The sequence below is a fragment of the Limulus polyphemus genome, unplaced genomic scaffold, assembly GCF_000517525.1.
Source record: "Limulus polyphemus unplaced genomic scaffold, Limulus_polyphemus-2.1.2 Scaffold2891, whole genome shotgun sequence".
In the NCBI taxonomy this organism is placed as follows: Eukaryota; Metazoa; Arthropoda; class Merostomata; order Xiphosura; family Limulidae; genus Limulus; species Limulus polyphemus.
In genome coordinates this window covers 114,079-133,514 of record NW_013668501.1, presented here as the reverse complement: position 1 = coordinate 133,514, position 19,436 = coordinate 114,079, and the positions used below count along the sequence as shown (strand labels likewise).

General features: G+C 33.5%; 2 protein-coding genes across 4 annotated transcripts in view; one reads left to right on the top strand and one right to left on the bottom strand.

Moving 5' to 3' along the window:
• Window positions 1–19,436, bottom strand: part of LOC106468150 (N-acetylgalactosamine-6-sulfatase-like) — a 76,347-nt gene that overhangs the window by 14,235 nt on the left and 42,676 nt on the right. The gene's annotated exons all lie outside the window — the stretch shown is intronic.
• LOC111087951 lies at window positions 2,930–3,846 on the top strand. The gene is made up of 2 exons (XM_022396455.1): window positions 2,930–3,065; window positions 3,396–3,846. Exons 1-2 carry the CDS (start codon window positions 3,047–3,049, stop codon window positions 3,821–3,823), a joined length of 447 nt encoding a protein of 148 aa, XP_022252163.1. The 5' UTR covers window positions 2,930–3,046; the 3' UTR covers window positions 3,824–3,846.

The following is a 19,436-nucleotide window of genomic DNA, read 5'->3' as shown; positions in this document are numbered from 1 at the left end:
AATTGAAACTGTTAAATGAATGTTACATGTTTTGAGTACGAAACAAAAACCCTTAAATATTCAGGATGTTAGCTGGGAACAATAGGAACAATAATTCTTACTTTTACTGGTACAAAATTTAGCCAATGGAAAACAAAATGTGATGTTACACTATTAAAGATAGGGTACTTATGTAAAAAGATTAATTGAAGTTAATTTGGCATTAGAAAAAAAATTGCTTCCATGTCAATAAGAAATGTGATTGTAAATAGATTTTTACTAAGCTTTCAGAAGAGAAACTTGTGAAAAACGTTTGTCAACTTTTGTTTAGATTAAGTTTATATTTAAAAAACATGCATATCTTGTAGTGTTAGATATGTATTGCGAAACTCCCGCCTATTCTCCAAAGATGTGGAAGATTCTCGAGAGTAGGAATCAACAATATATCTATATACATAAATGTTTAAATATAGCTCAGTATTGTTATGTAATCTGAATTTTCTAGAAAATCTTCCCATGCCAAAGGGAGTGTCTATTAGTAGTTCATATAATCAGTGAGTTATAAACTTTGAAAGCTATTACTGTGATTTTTTATAACGCTTATCAATCAGAAAACTTAAGATAGTTGACCAGGAATATTTATAAATTTTGAACGTTACAAATAATTTAACTTCAGTGGATTCTCATCAGACATTAGCATTTTTATGAAAACATATAAATTCATCATGGAGAGCTCAGCGTTTGTGGCCAAGGACAAAGCTAGCTAGTTTCCAGAGAATCGTACTTACATCAACTTGTAATTAACTTGCTCATGGCAAACCCTCAATAAGATATCAAGGGAGTTTTGTTTATAAATCTTTGTTTGCAGTAACTATTGGTAATAATTGTTATTGTAAATTGTACTGTTGTGTGTGTATTAAAACGTATTTGTGTTAAAAAAGAAAAATGTGTATCAATCTTGTTGGCAAATATCGTTAATTGACTAATATATCAGCATATATTTAAATACTAAATCAAAGTACGATTTAACTACTAAATTTAAATTATTAGTTAACTCGGCTTCGGACTATTTGAAATTCTAATACATAACAATCATAACTAGAAGAGATAATTGTTTGCTTTACTTCTTTAGTTACTGTTCTATGTTTTAAGAAAAATAAGTTTAATATCAATAATCTATATACATGTGACAGTATTTTACAAAATACTAGCCTGCTAAAACACAGCCATAACAAGTTACTTTGCATAAACCAAAGGTCAGTTTTATGTTATTTGATACAGTAACATGAGTGCACATGAATCGCATCATTGTAACTTCTGTACTGTTAGCCAGGCATGGCTGAAAGGTCAATATAATAAAAAATAATAAATATATATAAATGTACAATGCTATGAGATTTAAGCTATTTTGTCTAAAAATTTATATTTTCATGTTATAATTTGTGTTCATTCTAGAATGAAGGAGGCATAATTTATGTTTATTTCCTAATTTTTTATGGTGGTTGCGAGACCAGTCAAATCTACCAAACCCGTACAGAGTAGTGATCTTCTCCAAGCTCTGGTACCGGGATCTACAGAGTAAAAGTCAACTTAACAATTAGACTTAAAGTAGCGATCTTCTCCAAGCTCTGGTACCGGGATCTACAGAGTAAAAGTCAACTTAACAATTAGACTTAAAGTACGATCTTCTCCAAGCTCTGGTACCGGGACGTTTTCTCTCCTCAAGGAACTTCCTGGGAAAATTCTACAATTATGACTGACTATACTTTTATAGGACTTAAAGTGGTGTAGCACTTTCTGATTGGTTGGGTGACACCAATCACAGTGTAAACTATGAACATGTCACTGTATTCTGGTGCATTCATTTTCACATAAGAAAGAGGTGAAACTTCCATACTATTTGCCTTTTATATTTTTTTTCCTCATCGTTTCCATAATTATTTATTTCCAGTATTGTATATATTTCTTGGGGTTACTTGAAAAACAAACATTAAAATCAAGTGTTTGCTTTATTTAAGTGTGATCTCTTGCACTGATCCACACCGTACATATTTTTTCTCCTAATTACATATACAACCTACCAAATAAACGGAATCATTCCTTCTGCTATTGTAGGGTTATCTTACCTGTAAAACATTTCAGCTGAGAATAACTCAAACTTATGCCAGCTTATGTCACTTTATATTTTATGTTAGTAAACTATACGTAGGTATAATGTTTATTTCTAATGAACATTTATTTGCTGTTTAAGTTTAATTAAATATAAAAAAGCAACAACAACGTATAAGTTAAGAAAGTAACCGAGTGCTTGGACATGTAGGTTTTATTTCAGAGGTGCCACACTAAGTGCAAAAAAGAACGAAACATTCAACTAAACTGTTTATAACTTTATGAGTTAAACATGGTGACATATTTTAAGGGTCTGATTTATTCCTTTAAACATAAGCATCCCAAATAATCTACAAAAAATTACCAGGATGACATAGTTTATTAAAGGATTGGTCAGAAACGCTCTGATATTGGCACCTTTCTTCAGCAAATAAACCCGTATCTTAAGTGTTACTTGTTCACGATTTTGGCTGTTCAACAAGATGTTAAAGACAGAGTCTTAAACATAATTGTGTTTGTATGATTAGTAAATTTGTTCAACGAATTATTCTTATACCTACACAATTTTCTCTGATGAAATATATTTCTTAATGTGGACTTATTAGAGTAAATAAATATTTTAAAAAACTAATATACACTGTGATGTACACATAAACGAGAAAAAATAATGACACAGAGTTTCAAGGTTAGATGTACAAGTTAGCTGAAAATATGTTTTATATTCCTTTTCATTGTTCATACCAGAGCCTGCACGGGAATGATAACGCTGATAAATCCCTTTAAAAAATCATAAGCTTATGAGAAAATAACACCTTGCACAGAACCTATCAATGGGATACATTCATATCCATATGGTATTTGCACGACAAACCGGATGTTATCACAGATATATATTTCATTGGGTAATAATTTCCCCATTTTGTGTTGTTAGTCAGATCTCCAAAGTCATTGATCCACAATGAAGACTGGAGTAAAAGGTAAGAACTTACGTATTTATCATTTGGTAATTTTTAAGATATCACTTATAAATAAATTCATTAGAATCACGTTCTCTACTACATAGTTTACTTCAGTACGAAAAATAAAGTTAAACAGAAATTTAAACTACTTAATCTTTCTCATACTTAAACTTAATGTTAGGTTTGCTTGTTGTTAAACCCAATACTATAGAATGGGTTATCTGTACTCTACCCACCTATCGAAACCTGATTTTCATAATGTTAAGATTATGAAATGCTTTCTAACCTAATACATCTAATTTATTTTTTTATTTTCTAAATTTCAAAATGCTTTGTTTATACTTGTAGGAATTCTTATCGTCGCCATCGTCATAAGTAGTTGTGTTCTAGACACAGCAGCATATGTCCATCATTTAAATCCTAGTGATCACCAGAGGGTACTATTAAAGTCAGCTTCCAAATATGCTCAGAATAATGAAAATATTGCCAATGGAATCATCACTGGGGGACTCACTATTGCTGGATTATACGCTTTGTTGAAGAGAATACCTGGTGTTGGGGAATTTCTATTGAAAATTGGATTGTTATTTAAAGCAAGCACAGGACAGGTAGGACAATTATATCATATAATAAGCTGCAGTGAATTTAATTTTCAGTGTATTGAGATACATGACAGTTGTTCTCATCTTTATAGTTACACATGTAGTTGTGACACATTATATTATTTCAACAACGTATTGATTGTAAATCACTGTAAGATAAAGTATATGATGTAATTATCACACACTGAAGGAAGCATCGTTGTTTAAAACGTTTAAAATTAAACTAATTGGTACATAAATATATTTGTATAAGAAATCAGAATACGTTAATACCATTATTGTATACACGTATATGTTATATATGGTTTTGTGACGATGAATTGTCATACCAATGAATGAAAGGGGTGATGGCGAGTAATTTCGTTACACATAGTACTCTAAGTTTCAAATAAATAATGTATTAATAATTGCCATCGTGCTAACTTTGGATATTAAAAGCATTTAGAAAATGTGATGCATATTATTCACGAACGGAAAACTTTAATGGCTACTTTCAAAAGGAGAGTTTCCTCTACCACTTAAAGTTTCGTAGAACGCGTGTTAGAGTGAAGTGTAAAAAAAAAAGATAAATAAGGGTAAATATGTTAGCAAACTGTTATACAAAAGTCTTTGCTGATCTAGGAAAATGTATTTTTGTTTGTTTATGAAAAGTTAGTGAAGTTTATAAACCTAAAACTACAGCAGGAAACCCATTATAACACTCCATGCCATTGCAACTTCGCATAGAGTGAAGAAAACAAGCCAAACCTTCATCGAATATTATAATATGTACATTTGGTGTTAAGAAACAGTGTTGATAGCCAATGAGGTAAATGGATTTTGATTATATTTACTAACCTTATGTGAATAATTAGGCGTTGGAGTCTCCTGGTAAATTCGGGGTTTGGCCCAACACGCGAGTCCACGTGAGAGGGTTGCTAAGCGATTTTAGTGTCATGTGAATAGTTTTATCATGCTTGTTCTATCTGCATATCTGTCCTATATCGAGATGTATCAAAGCGAGTTAGTATCTGAATAATCACAGACGTTCCCATGCCCAACAAATGTTACACCGTGCAAAAGGAGTTTGTTGAATGTTAGAGACAGAATTTTATTGACTCCATTTCATGATAGAAAATCAAATCTGTATTTTCTTTAAATATAACACAGTATCTACTGTGTGCGTGTACTGACTTTGATCTTGGGCAATTTCGAGTGATGGCTTTGTTAGCCCATATTAAAGAAAGGAAGTGGTTCGTATTTCCCGATTCTAACTGCTTTCTTTTAAATCAGATTCCGGCTTCATCCATATAACACATATTTCGACAAAATGCAATGTCCTGCGACTCCCTTACTGCCAATTTATATAGGTTACTTCTCACGTCAAAATACATACACAACTACAGAAGTTCATAAAAGATAAGACATATGGGGGCTTTAACAGTGCACACAAAAACAACGTGAAAACCCCAGACATTCTATATGTACTGGACACAGAATATAATATTGTTTTTGTGTACCATCCAATTGTAGCATACCGATATAAAAAGTCAGTATTATACTGTACTAGCAGATATTGTTGAAGTAATTCAACGGCAATTTTCCGAAACATAGTGATGAATAAATATAAAATGTGCTGTCAACCCAATCCCTTTGATCATAACGTATATGCAGTATTATTTTCTAGTGAACCATTTACAATCGTCTTTTGTCGTTCCATGTGTTTCAATAAGGAAAATAGCATTTCATTTGTTTTGAAGTAAAGGAGACTGAATACAATGCATTGTTGTTAAAAATGTTTGTTTTTCGATGCAATGGGTGCATCCAGAACAACAGGTTCGCTAAGTTGCCACGGGATTTTTTAAAAGCTGGATGTCATCGTTCCGTGTGATTTAATGAGAGTAAGAAAAGTCCGCTGCCGAAGTGATCGCTTTTTCACAGTTGTCATTTCTATAGATTTGAAAGCGGAAATAATTCAAATTAATTTATTCGACATGATAAAACCAAATCATGCATGCATAAAATTCTGACTTGAAAAATATATAAACTGAACAACAACAAATGTGTACACAAACACGTTTATCTCTATACGTTTTTCTGTTCACACTTCTATCTTCAAAATATTTCTCTCAGTCACTCGACGGAAGAAGTCTCGTTTGTTTCGTGAATTTTCCTCAGAAAAATTGTTTTTGGATTTCTACACGAGGGCTATCTGCGCTAGCAGTCCCTAATTTAGCAGTGTAAGACTGCTAGTCATCACCACCCACCGCCAACTCTTGATTTGGAGTGACGGGGATTCGAACCCGCGACCCTCAGATTGCGAGTCAAACATCCAAACCACTTGGCCCCTCAGAAAAAGAAACATTTTTGTTTTTTAATACGTGTTTCTCAGATTGACTGTTCAGCACATACGAACACTGACGGATCGATGTTGATATGAAATTTTAGGAATTGCAAAACATGAGTAATTTTCCTGTAATGTACTCTTGAAAATAAGTGTTTTGATATGTAATTCTTTGTACGATTAACCGTTACGGAGATACAAAGTGTGACAGACAGACATTTAGCTATCATTATACATAGAGATGATGGCTATTTAAAGGTTTCAAGAAATGGAGATGTTAATTTTGTATTGCTGAGTGGTTACCAGAAATTATTACTCACAACAAAATAAAAAAGTACTGTTTGTTATGCCCATTACAGTTTACTACTAGTCATTACTATATGGATTTTGTTTCAAATATATGTAAAGGTAGTTCATTTTTGACCTTTTTTAAGTGTACTGGCGATCAGAAAGTTGTATGTACCCGATTCAGTTTATCACATGTGAAAATAATTAAAATTCCAAGAAAATGTTTAAGAGCGGTTGGAAGAGCAATTGAAGTAACACACAACAATTCCTAATAAGTAGAACGATTACAAAGCAAGATATGACAGTTAATTTTACCGAGAATTCCGTGTGATAATTTAGACAAATATTTTTATATTAAACATTTTTTTCGCTTGGTCTTTTGTGTCTAATTTAATATTAGTACCTCTACATCCCCAAAAGCGAATTTTTGACATGCTAGCCTACTGCAGCTTTAAGTAAATCAATACTCTTATTATAATTGAGCTTGCGATGTATATGTCCAAAACTCGTATCTCGGAAACTACCGCACCAATCATAACTGGGTTATATTTTTATAACTATGCGGTATTTTTATAGCTGAGCAATAAATAAAACAATTGAAATTTCCACAAAAATGATATGTTTCAGATTTAACCAATAAAAATTACAAAAAAGGAGTAAGTTACAAATATAAAACAATCAAAAAATATTTGTTTTTCTTCAGTGAAAATCTCACGAGTGTTGCAACAGAAATGCAATGTACTTTCATTGATAACTGTGTCTACAAAGAAATACTTCAATAAAATCTTCTCTCTGATGTAATGCTGTGATGATAACTCATTTTTAAACTAAAATTTCAATAAAATCCTTATTCTCATGTACGGTGAAGATTTTGGAATGTCAAGTATGTTGTAGAACTGTCACAATTCCAGAAAAGGCCGCAGGCCCAATAGCCTTCCGTAGGAACTAACAGTTATACCTGCCCGGAGGGCGGGTATTTCTGCTAGTAATAACAATTCCCTATTAGACATATATGTATAAATATCTAAAAAAAAACACTATCTGATGTTAAAAGACGGAAAACACGATACAGGTGTACGTAAAATCAAAAGACAAAATCATGTAACGATTCTTTAAATAATAATGACATTCACAGGACCTACCTAAAAAATTAACCTACAAGTACTGAAAATAAAATGAAAGAATTCGCTTTACTGTTTTTAGTGAATATAACTTATAAATCGCTGTAAACAACTACGTAAAAAAAAAAGGAGTTAACCTTATTATAATAATGGGAATGCTAGCATCGGTCTAAATAGGCATGTATGTATTTCGTTTTAACGTTTTTGACAAGTCAAACTTACGCAATCGTTGTAGTCCGTTACATAAGATAAAGCTAGTAAAGCTCATTCCCCATTAGAAGGGTGCGCGAACTAGGGGTGCTGAGGGTGCGGTTGACGTATATGGGTACTGCGCATGCGTAGTTCCCATAATATACATATATTAGGACGAAATAAATGTAAACGTAAATGTTTAAAGTAAAATATTAAATGATTAATGACGTCACACACTTAATAAAATCCATGTACATACAGCTTATTGTAATAGATTATACTAATTTCTTTGTTGATGGTTATCACAAAACCTTTTCAACAACAGTTTTCCATCGTGTTGTTATGTAAACAGTAAAACTACTTACCGAATAAGAAGTGAAAATTGATAAAAAAACAACAATTTTTTAAAAATACTTCAGTTTATGTAGGTCACCACTTGGATGGGAGATTGTAAGCCTACACGTAGTTTTCACTGTATTTAAAACACTTCAACAACTTTAAACACTTGCCAAAAGTTATATCGTACAGTTTATAAAATAGGGATAGCAGTTATTCCAAAACTTACAGAAAACAACGTACACACAATACTCGAGTCTCCCCTCCCCCCTCCACAAAAACAACAACAACAACTGCTGGAACTCGTTAAATCATTCCAACATCAGTTAAAAATTAAGCAAAAATTGCTTACCTCTGCAAGAGTTTTTTTGTTTTGTTAACGAAGGCTAAATAAAAAATTGTCAAAAACGAAAAATTCAAATGCTAAGTTAACGAAATAAAAACAAAAAGCTAAAAACAAGTGATGTTTAAAAACAATAGTTTCTGTTCGGAAGCCATTTTTCAGTATTTAATCCCTGTCATTATGGCATAACTAATCAGCTTATCATACTGTAATGTAGATGTGTAAAGGAGGAGGGGTGAGGTGGGGGATAAGTATCCAACTATCTACAGTAGAGATTTGCTTCCTCAAGTTCTTAAAATAATAATATTGTTTAATTATTTACTTGCCCCATCAGCTTCCAATGTTTGTCGAGCCTAAAGAGAAAAATGTAAATTGAGTCACATCTATCGACCAAAAATACCCAACGTTTCATCCCGTTTTATTCTCATGCAGCGCGAGTTTGTTGTTTCAGCACTTCAGGGTGAGGCGATATTATTTTGATACATATTCACATGTATGTGTAGTGAAATTTAAACAGTTTGCTGTAAAAAAAAAAAAGATGTATTTATGCTAAAAAAAGGTTACTTTTTCCAAAAAGTAACGCAATAAATGTTCTGGCTACCAAAAAAGTGCACAGAGCGCCGCGTATATCACAGTTTTGACATACTTCATAACTGAAATTTATATATATATACAGAGAGAGGGAGAAACACAGGAACAAATGAAAAGATATAGTTAATTTTAAAATATTTCAAAGAAACAACCAGTAATTGGTTTAGAAGGGATTTTTTTATGTCTCAAAGTAAGCCCTCAGAAAAGAAAACAACAACAAAATAATAAAAAAGCCAAATTCCGCTTATAATAAGTAGTCTTACCCACAATGCCTTCGAGACACGTTTTGTATGGACCCTACATTTTAGTTTTCAACTGACATATATATATATACACACACACACACACACACACACATGGGATTACTACAACCATCACCGAATCCAGTAATATTTATGCCTTTCCGTTGTTGCACAGGGAGATTTAGAAGTTACTGGACAGGATAATTCAGAAGTACAGAGATATGGGAAAACAACTGTTAGCGGTATGGAATGAGGTGTTGTAAGCCTATCCTGTGTGGCAATATCAATAAAGTCCTTCAAGGTCATGTCCTTCCGAAATTTTTTGAGTGAGCATCGTACACCTAAAATTTCAAGTACCAAAATCGTTCGTCAAGAACAGCAGTTGAATACACCTTTCCATGCATACCACACAGAGATTGAAATACAACTCTAGCCAAACAAAAAACAACAACAACACAAAAAAACAGCAAACAAAACAAAACTGGAGTAATCAAATGAGCCTAAAATTACTTAGCTTTCCAATCATCTGTTTCAGGGTGTCCAAAATCAATTACTTTTGTTCCCCCCGCTTCTTACCAAGAAAAAAGAATCGCACGAATTAACGTTTATGTGGTCGAATAAAAATCGGCCATTGGCCATGGAAATGTTAATCATGGGGTTGCGTTTTTTTTTAATTGAATTTGGACTGTAGGACTAAAACTGTAATTAAGTTTCCTACATATGTGGATTTGAGCATCTATTGCATAGACAAATATGTATGTTATAAATATTTCATCTTTAACCTGGAGATACATGTAGTAAAAAATCCACAATGATTTCCAAGTTTTGAATCTTGTGATTCCAAATGTAAATAGCCTCCACGCACTTGATCAACTTTTAATTACAATTTCTGATTCTCATAGAAGTACCACTTTTTGCTATTAAAATAAAACATGTTACTGATTTGTTTTTCTGAAATAGATTTCAAGTCTAATTGTTTAGTTGACTTTTACTCTGTAGAGATCGGTAAAGTTATATTCGGGAAGAATAAACCAGTTTTATTAAGAAAGGACTTGTGTCGCTTAAGTTTCGTCGGAACGAAGTTACAGAAAATCAATTAACAAACAGAGACGTAACAATACATAACAAATAAGGTTGCGTACAACTCAGCAATGACCCAAAAACTGTGTAGGGAATCATCTGAGAAAGCTCAGCAATCAAGACAGAACCCTTAAAACTATCCAATTTCAAGTCATCCATAAAGATGGAAACAGAAGGATGGCTAAGAGCAGTGATGGAAATGTACCTACGCTGTGTACCTAGTTCTCAGTTTGCATCCCCTTCATTGGTCAAGTTTAGTACCACTGAAGATGTTTATTAACCCTATCGTCACGGGTCAAAGGCCATGTCATCGCGTTTGTTGACTTGCATTCAACATTTTATTGAACTGTTATTTTATTAATTTATGTAAATATATTTGGTATCAAATTGTAGATTATAATTCAGATTTTAGTATTATACATTAGTTAATTTCTTAATTTAAAAGTAATTATTAAACGAACACACCTTAATATCGATTTTTGTGTGTCATGTGATATGTTGAATGCAGCATTGGTGCAAGTTGTTTGTTTGTGATGTCCAAATACAAAGTCTAAAATTTCTTACAAATTAGGAACTCAAACTACGATATTGACAAGCTATAATATAAAATAAGAACCTCCTATCTTTTCTATTTGCTTTTTTATACCTGTCACTCCACTACTCCTTCTAAACATGTACCTAGTTCCTAAAATCCATTTCTTTTCCTGGCTAAGAGGAGCACATTGAAGAGAAATCTGTATTTCCAGTCAGGAGTATCCGACTTTTCCAGGTGGCTCATAGAAAGATCACAAGTGAAGATGGTAAGAATTCACAGATCGATGGGCAGGCCATCAGAATTAGCAATATCATTCATTGTCAGACCCAACTCAGGCAATTTTTCCTACATACGAAGACTAAAAGTGGGAAAATCAGACCATCTGTTTGTACTAAGTACAGTCCACTGAGGCATGAAAACACAGTACCAGGTAGGATGTCGTGGCAGGGATTTCAGCTTTGCAGCATTCTACAAAAAACATAAAACATCTGATGTAAAGTGGATATTCATAGAATTGTGTGAAAAAAGACCCATGAAACTTGTAATCTAGCATGATTTTATTTCCCAATTTTGCAGAATATTAAGTTTAATGTCTTGGTTGTGTAATATTATTATTTACCAGCAGAAATGCCGCCATACGAGCGGCTGTTTGTACTAGTTATTACTAATTGCAGTATTCACCCATCATTACCGTGCAGGTGAGAAAAGTGTTTGGATTGTGCTTTTTAGTTATATGCAACTTATTGCGTGGCCATCTATCTATCTATTTATGTGACCGAAATAATAAGTAAAATTATGTCATCTGTTGTGCTGAAATACAACAATATCTCAATGACAAAAGTGGTGATTGAGGCTTGTGAAATTGTCAGGGTTTTATGTATATGTGGGCCAAGGATTCTTCTACAGTAAGTGTCTGTGACTTGTTGGCAATAAATTCCACAATAAATAGATAGCACACAATCCACTTGTTTTAAAATAATATATCCAAAACAACTCAAACGAATGTACAAAAAATTATTTACACTATATGATATCACAGTTGTATCTAAAACTCTAAATAATTCTCTTTCCTAGTCAAAATTCCACTCAGGCTGATATTCCTTTAGAATCCAATTGTCAAGACGAATTACTTTTCTCTACTCCTCTCAGTGAACAATTCATTTACGTTACCTCATGGGTTACCACAATTGTATCCTGAACCTTAAATAATTGTCTCCTTTTGTCAAAGTCCACACAGACGGGTTCAATTACTTCAGAACACTCTTTGATCAGACAAATTATTCTCCTTATCTCTATTAAACTGCGAAACTCACTTTAAAATATCGCCCGTTACGGCTAATCACTCATACGAAGGCCAACTTCACGTTTTCTTTCGTTAATTTTCTGATTGAACTGCACTTGACTTGCACTCGCTTGGTCGCCTATAATTTTATTTTGTTCACTGAGACCTCGAACTTTCTCTGAATTACGCGAGCAGTGCTGTAAGGTAACGAGAAAAATACCGAAGATTCGAGTAACGTGACGTCAACAATATTCTAAAGCCTAGACAACAATGTGATTGCAAACACAACATACGGCTCGTACAGAATTACGTAACCAAAGTTGTCATAACTATCGCACGTTTAACTCTCTTTTATGAAAAGTAAATGATCATTAAATATTATATCACCAAATAAACTAAATAATAACTCTTACACTAAACAGTCTTGTATTTCCAACAGAAATATAGCGCTATCTATTAAATGACACCACAAACAAAAATCCATGAAAAAATTGTTTGTTTGTTTTTAATTATGCACAAAGCTACACAAGGGCTATCTGTGCTCTGCCCACCACGGGTATCGAAACCCGGATTCTAGCGTTGTAAGTCCGCAGACATACCGCTGTACCACTGGGGGCATGAAAAAATTCGCTTTTTGAGTTTTCAAGATTCAGACAATTAGAAAAATAACTGTGGTATGTGCAACAACCAATTCTTTATAACAGAACACAATTTTGAATAAAAGTGCTCTCCTCACAACAAGAATTTGTCTTTCACTAGGACTTGAGGGTTTGATTATATCTTTATTGATGTAATCTTAAAATGTAATACCAAAATACTATTATTTTTTTGAATATATACAAACATTATCGTTCATATCAGTAAAATGTATGAACATTTTTAGCTCTGCATCATTTTGATGAAATGTGTTGCGTATGACTAAATAGCACAATCCGAACACTTTTCCCGTGCAGTATTTCCTAGAAAAAATCACTTTTTTAGAAAATGTTCACTTTTTTTTTACAATGAGGTATATTTGTTTGTTTGTTTTTGAATTCCGCGCAAAGCTACACGAGGGCTATCTGCGCTAGCCATCCCTAATTTAGCAGTGTGAGACTAGAGAGAAGACAGCTAGTCATCACCACCCACCGCCAACTTTTGGGCTATTGTTTTACCAAAGAAAAGTGGAATTGACTGTCACATTATAACGCCCCCACGGCTGAAAGGGCGAGCATGTTTGATGGGACAGTAATTCGAACCCGCGACTCTAACCACCTGGCCATGTCAGGCCGTGCTGAATTTGAAAGTCAGTTTTTCATGTTGGAAACTTAACTTGGGGTGCTCTCTCTCTCTTGTTAATTATTAGTTAAGAGTTTACAGCATTTACAATTATTACATAAAAAAGGAGAAAGAAAAGACTACTCTATCTTATTAGCCTGTAATTATAGTCAACAATAAAGCCAATGTGCAGTGACAGTACAGATTAGGCAAAAACAAACTGATTATATAATTGTCATCTTTTAGATGTGCCAGCTACCTACACAATCTCTGCGATTGGTAAGAAAGAAAAAGAGAGAGGACCTAACGCCAAGCCTTATTGCAGATTCGTCCCTGGTAAATAGCACACTTGCCCAGTTCACTGTTTGTGGTCTGATACCCACTTGAACCTTTCGGTTCGGTTACATCTTCTCAACAGTGGTTTTGAAGCAGCTACAGATCCATTGAGACAAATCTATGTTAACTACTGTTCTCGGAGTAACACTGATATATATATCTACAGCAAGATTGTTGACAAGATCTGTTCTCTACCTCGACCATTTCGATATTAACACTTATGGAGAGTTTCACTTTCATACCTCGACAACTTCTATTATTGACAATGCTAATTTCCCGTACCCACTTTAAGTCCCTTGCATACAGCTTCTACTTAAACATAAAGTCCCGCCACAGTTTTCTCACATGGAGTATCCTTGATTTTTACACGCCTGTCACGTAATGTTTCAGTCATGACTGTATTCACACTTACACTACTACTATGACTATTGTCTGCATCGGGATGTAGATCTTTGTGTGGATCTTGTTTGGGTACACTCAACTTCAACAATCGCGCTAAACAAACGCTGTAACGTCTCTCGTGCTCTCTGACTGCAGTTCAATTACTCACTGTCTATACACACATTCCCGCGTCACGTTGTCCCCCTCTTATATATACCAGACTACCCTATCTAGTAAATACTAGAGCATTCATGAAGGAACAAGATAGTTCTAGAAACTAGAGGGCGCCACACCAGTCACGTGACCTCGATGACGCAACAATATTGTTACGATAACGCAGGTTACGTGACTCTTGTATCACGCCATTTCCTTCTCGAACCTTCACGAAATGTCGGGAGAATACTAGATTGTGGTAGTCTTGTATATATAAGACCGGCCAAGAAGGCAGCTAGTCAACACCAACCAGCACTGACTTTGGGGCAACTCTTTTTACCAACAAATGTTGGGATTGACCGTAACATTATAGTGCCTCATGGCTGAAAGAACAAAACATGTTTGGTGACAGGGATTCAAAGCATTGAGTGAGAACCCATCCCAGAATCTAATTGACCATTGAGAAGATCTAAGCTCTAGAAAGGTTTCCTTGAGTTTGAGAATGTAATGTTCCTTCCATAGGAGTGAACACACTTGACACTGACACTGTTTGGTGACATAGCATCCTCCAACTTTAGGAGTGGGTCCAAGTACTTCATTGCAGGGGCCGACTCTGATTCTACAGGAGTCAGCAATGGAAGTGGTGTCTCCTCCTCAGCCATCTAAAGGCTCGGCTCCTCCAGAGTGAACAAAGCCATAGAGGTGGTGGTAGTTCCATCTATTATTAGTACACTTAATGGAAGCCTGTCCTGTATTCAATGTGTTGCTTGGCAACACATCTTCATCTATAGTCTTGGCTATGGTAAATGTCAAGTTGGCACTGATAGTCAGAGGATTAGCCTCGTAGTGGACTACTTCCCTATAAGTCCTGAAGTTGTAAAATACTGTTCTTCGTTGAAGTGATCCATTATTTAGTTTAATGTAAATATTCAGGGGAGACTGATAACAAGGCTGGATGAAAAAAATAATAATAATAACCAGGATGACCTAAAATAGCAAAAGTCTATATTCAAAATGTATGATCAGATGAATTCCAACTGACCAAAAGTTGAGCAATATGCTGAGGTTGAAAATGGGATGTAAATGCTCAGTTACAATCGTGACCTGCTTTAAGTCCTTTACAGACAGGGTCATACCACTGTACCTTAATCAAGCAACATTTCTATAGGCTTCACATGTACTCATACCCTATACTGTTCACAGAAACTTTATCCCTAATACCTACAAAGTTTCAGTGAATCTTCCATTCAGTCTTTAACTGACCAATACCTTTAACTATGCTGCTCTCTGTTGTCCCTCTCAGACAACATTCAACACTGCTTACTCTCCAACCTGGTCCCATTGCTTTTCATATCACATGGATAGAGCCCAATTACAGTAAGAAGGAATGAAAGTCAAGACAAGAGAACTGGCTCCAACACACGAGCTGATTCAGGTTAGGTGATGCTAACCTGTAGTTTTGATTGTCAAAATTTACCAATATTTACAATATCTCTTTTTAGGGACCTTCTTTCAGTTACAACTTTAGTACTGGTTTTGATGCAACTCCAAAATTTTACTAAAAGGGTGTTACTTTCCACTCCTTGTAGTACATTCACACCCTTAGCACTCAGATAAGATTAGATGAGTGATTCTCTGGAAACATTGTACGCTAACTGAATGATTCATCAGAGCACAATATGAGGTCACGTCCAAGTGGCTTCCATACTACTGGCATATACCAAAGCCACATTCAGTATCTTCTGTGGTACTTTCATTCCTTCTCTGTTTTGTGATAGTACCTCTTCTCTTGTAAGATGGCCTTTCCTAGCTGTTGATATTTAAACGTGTTACATATTCTCATAGACACAGTGGGACATCTGATCTAGGTAGGAGAACCATACATCACATTGAGAGGGAACAGGATTTCTCACCCAAACATGAGCATGTACAGTAAGTGTATATTTTATTCAGTTTGGCTAAAAGTAACAAACTTGGCAAGCATGCACTTGATAGTTTCTATTACCCAATCTACTAAATCATCAGACTGTGAGTGATAAGGCAAAAATGCATCTTTATCGCACCTGACACTTTACATACATCAAAGAAAAATTGGCTGTTAAAATTACCTTCCCAATCCAAGTGGAGCCTCAAACAGTGATATCCAGTGCTCCAACTATATATACCTGCTACGAGCTGTGCTGACAATTGATCAACAAAATTTATGCTAAAAAAAGTAAAATGTCCAATGCTCAACACTTAAAAATTCTAACAGTACTAGTTTAAGGAGTTTGTTAATAAATAACTTTCATACAGTCTTGATCTATAGGAAATCTGTGGTATCTAAATTATTTTTTCTGTCATATGGATTAATCATCTACATCTAATTTTTACCTCGAGTTTGTTATAACATAAGGGTAATTAAGTTATAACTTAACAGTATTTACACTATAGGTGCTGCAATAATGAAATTAATGGTCCTAAGAGCATTTATTTCCTGTGATACCTTGGAATTATATTTTAATTTTTACAACCTGACCTCTGGTATAGCGGTAGTAATATGTGTAGTATGACTAACAATAATCTGAATCAGATGTAATTTACTAAGTGTCATGCTTGGGAGTTAAGATGTTTTTGTATCAAATCTAAAAAAATGCAGAGCTCTATTGTAATGCAGATGAATTGATACATTAAGTTATTAATTTAAATCCTATTTCATAATTTCTTAAATGTTATTATTCTGTTCAACTTACTTCTTAAACCAAAATAAATAATAAAAATTCATATAGCTTCAAAAGTCATTTATAACTTTACTTTCAGACATATATGTATATACAAATATATATATATACTTACAGATAGTAGAGTGTTAAAAAAAATACCACACCCAGTACCCAGTTAGGGAAAGAAGTTACAAAACTTAAACTCTCCATGACATTGACAAGGTATTGTATACGGTACAACGTAAACGGTAAAGATAATACTTCTGTACTAACCACTTCAACTTGTTCAAGTATTATATATACCAACGATAAAATCTGATATTATTGTGCATTACGCCTGCGTGAGATTTGATTGATGGTTGGCCTTGAAGTTTTTTTTTTAAAGCGTCATACTTCTACTGTTTTAGACTTTAGTTCACACAGAAACGTAAACACATACGACTACATTAAACACACTTTACTCTCAAAATTGCGGGAAGCAGGATAAAGCAATAAGCCTCCTGGTATTGGAGTTGCCGCACACTTGCTTATGCTGTTAGAAAAATAATGTTTGTTTATATTATTCATGTTTTGCACTACGTGTTTCTCGATTGTCTGCGCAAAGACATGTAAATACAGTTTGATTATCTTTTTTACATATAATCTAAATCGAGTTCCATTACCAAATTTGGAAGTCTGTATTCACTAATAACGATAATTCCAGTTGTGTACAAGGCCTACGTGTTCATGAGTCCATAACTTTAAGTGTATATGTGTGAGCGTTAATGATTCTTCTGCTGTAGGTGTCTGTGACTTGTTGGGGTAAATTCGAAGAATAAACGGACAGCACACACTCTACTTGTTTTACGATAATAAACAAGATAAACTTATTGTTACGTCTCTGTTCGTTTGTTAATTTCCCGTAGAAATTCTTCCCGAGAAACTTCAGCGATACAAGTCCTTTCTCAAATAAAACTGGTTTATTATTTCTGAATACAACTTTGCGATACACTTAATTTCAACAGTCGCGCTATAACAAACGCTATAATTCATAACGAACGTCTCACGTGCTCAACAATATTCTCTCTGTCCGCAGTTCAATTACACATTACCTTCCGTTTTTTCTTTCTAGTCTATCACTACTAAATTAGGGATGGCTAATGCAATCAAAGCCCTTAGAAATAGTATATGCAAAGATTTAAAATGGTATATGCGTCTTTCTATAAGATGAACCTTGTCTATTATCAGAAGACTTTAAAATAGAGAAACTTGTTTCAAAGCATTCCTGTGTCTCACCTCAGTTTCAAATTGATGCAGGAATATGTCAAAAGAGGTTTCCTAATTTCAACTTCTGTTAGTGATAAGTTGTTCCAGTTGTTGTGGTGTTTTTTAACTAGCCTTTTAACTGTTACACAATAATTTGAATAAATACACACAATATTGTGTTCTTGTATTGCTATATAGTTTAATTTGACCAACTTCTATGATTTTGTGACATTTTGGTTGTGCATTTGCCCATTGTTTACTAAAAAAAATTAGTAAAAAAATCTATAATGGTACTTTTTTTTAGTGTTACAAACTATTTTTGTTAATATCGTGAATTTGTTAGAATGCATATCAATTATCAGCCTTTTAATTAGAAAGGTGGTGTATTTATAATGATGGCATTATGGTAGGAATAGAGAGTTTCCATTTGATACCTTCAAATACTTGTTCTAAAAAAAGAAGAAATGTTAGGGGTTTTCACACCCATAATTTGTATTATGAAATTAGATGATACAAGTATCAAGTATAGTTGAGTAAGAATGCTTCAATGGAAAAGTAAAGCTTGATTTAAGTAGAATAAACTAATTTATTCAATTTTTTTGTTTTTTAATTAAAGATATATGAGAAAAAAATGCCATTACTGGTTGGATCGTGGTTTGCCAGCAGCTACCTCACCGTTTGAAATACTGAAGTTCAGAAAAGTTAGTTTTGTTAAGAATAATAAAAAAAATACAAGCTAAGTGTACTAAAACATTAAAAAGTTACTATAACTTTCTACTGAAGCTCATAAAATTGATTGAATTTCAGACTTTTGATCAATATTTTGATTTTATTAAATGAAAGAATCCAATATACGGGTGAATAAAATTTAGAAAAGTATTGTTGTTTTTGTTAAACTCAAATATACCAATCCATCATGTAAAGCCAGGAAAAAGTAGTTTACTATATTATTCAATGAAATGAATAGATTATATAGTTCCAGAAGTACTGAACATCAAGAATAAATTAAAATGTTAATCGTATTAGTGCCTACAAGATTAAGTTGTTAAAGGTGTGCAACTTGTATAACTTGCAACTCTTGAAAATATCAAATTATAAATAGGGATACATCAGCTGATAATACTCTGTATCTACTCCTAATTAAAACTAATTAAATATACAAAACAAAATTATAATAATATGTAATGTAAAGTAGCAACATAATTTCTGAAAATTGATGTTTAAACTAATCTCAAACAGTTAAATATTACTTTTTCTTCTTTCCACTAGTAGTTAGTCGTGCTTCAGAATGCTCCTACAGATACATCTGTACATCAAATACTTTATGTAAATTATGTAATTTTTTAAAATATAATGAGTCAATATGCTATAAATATTATA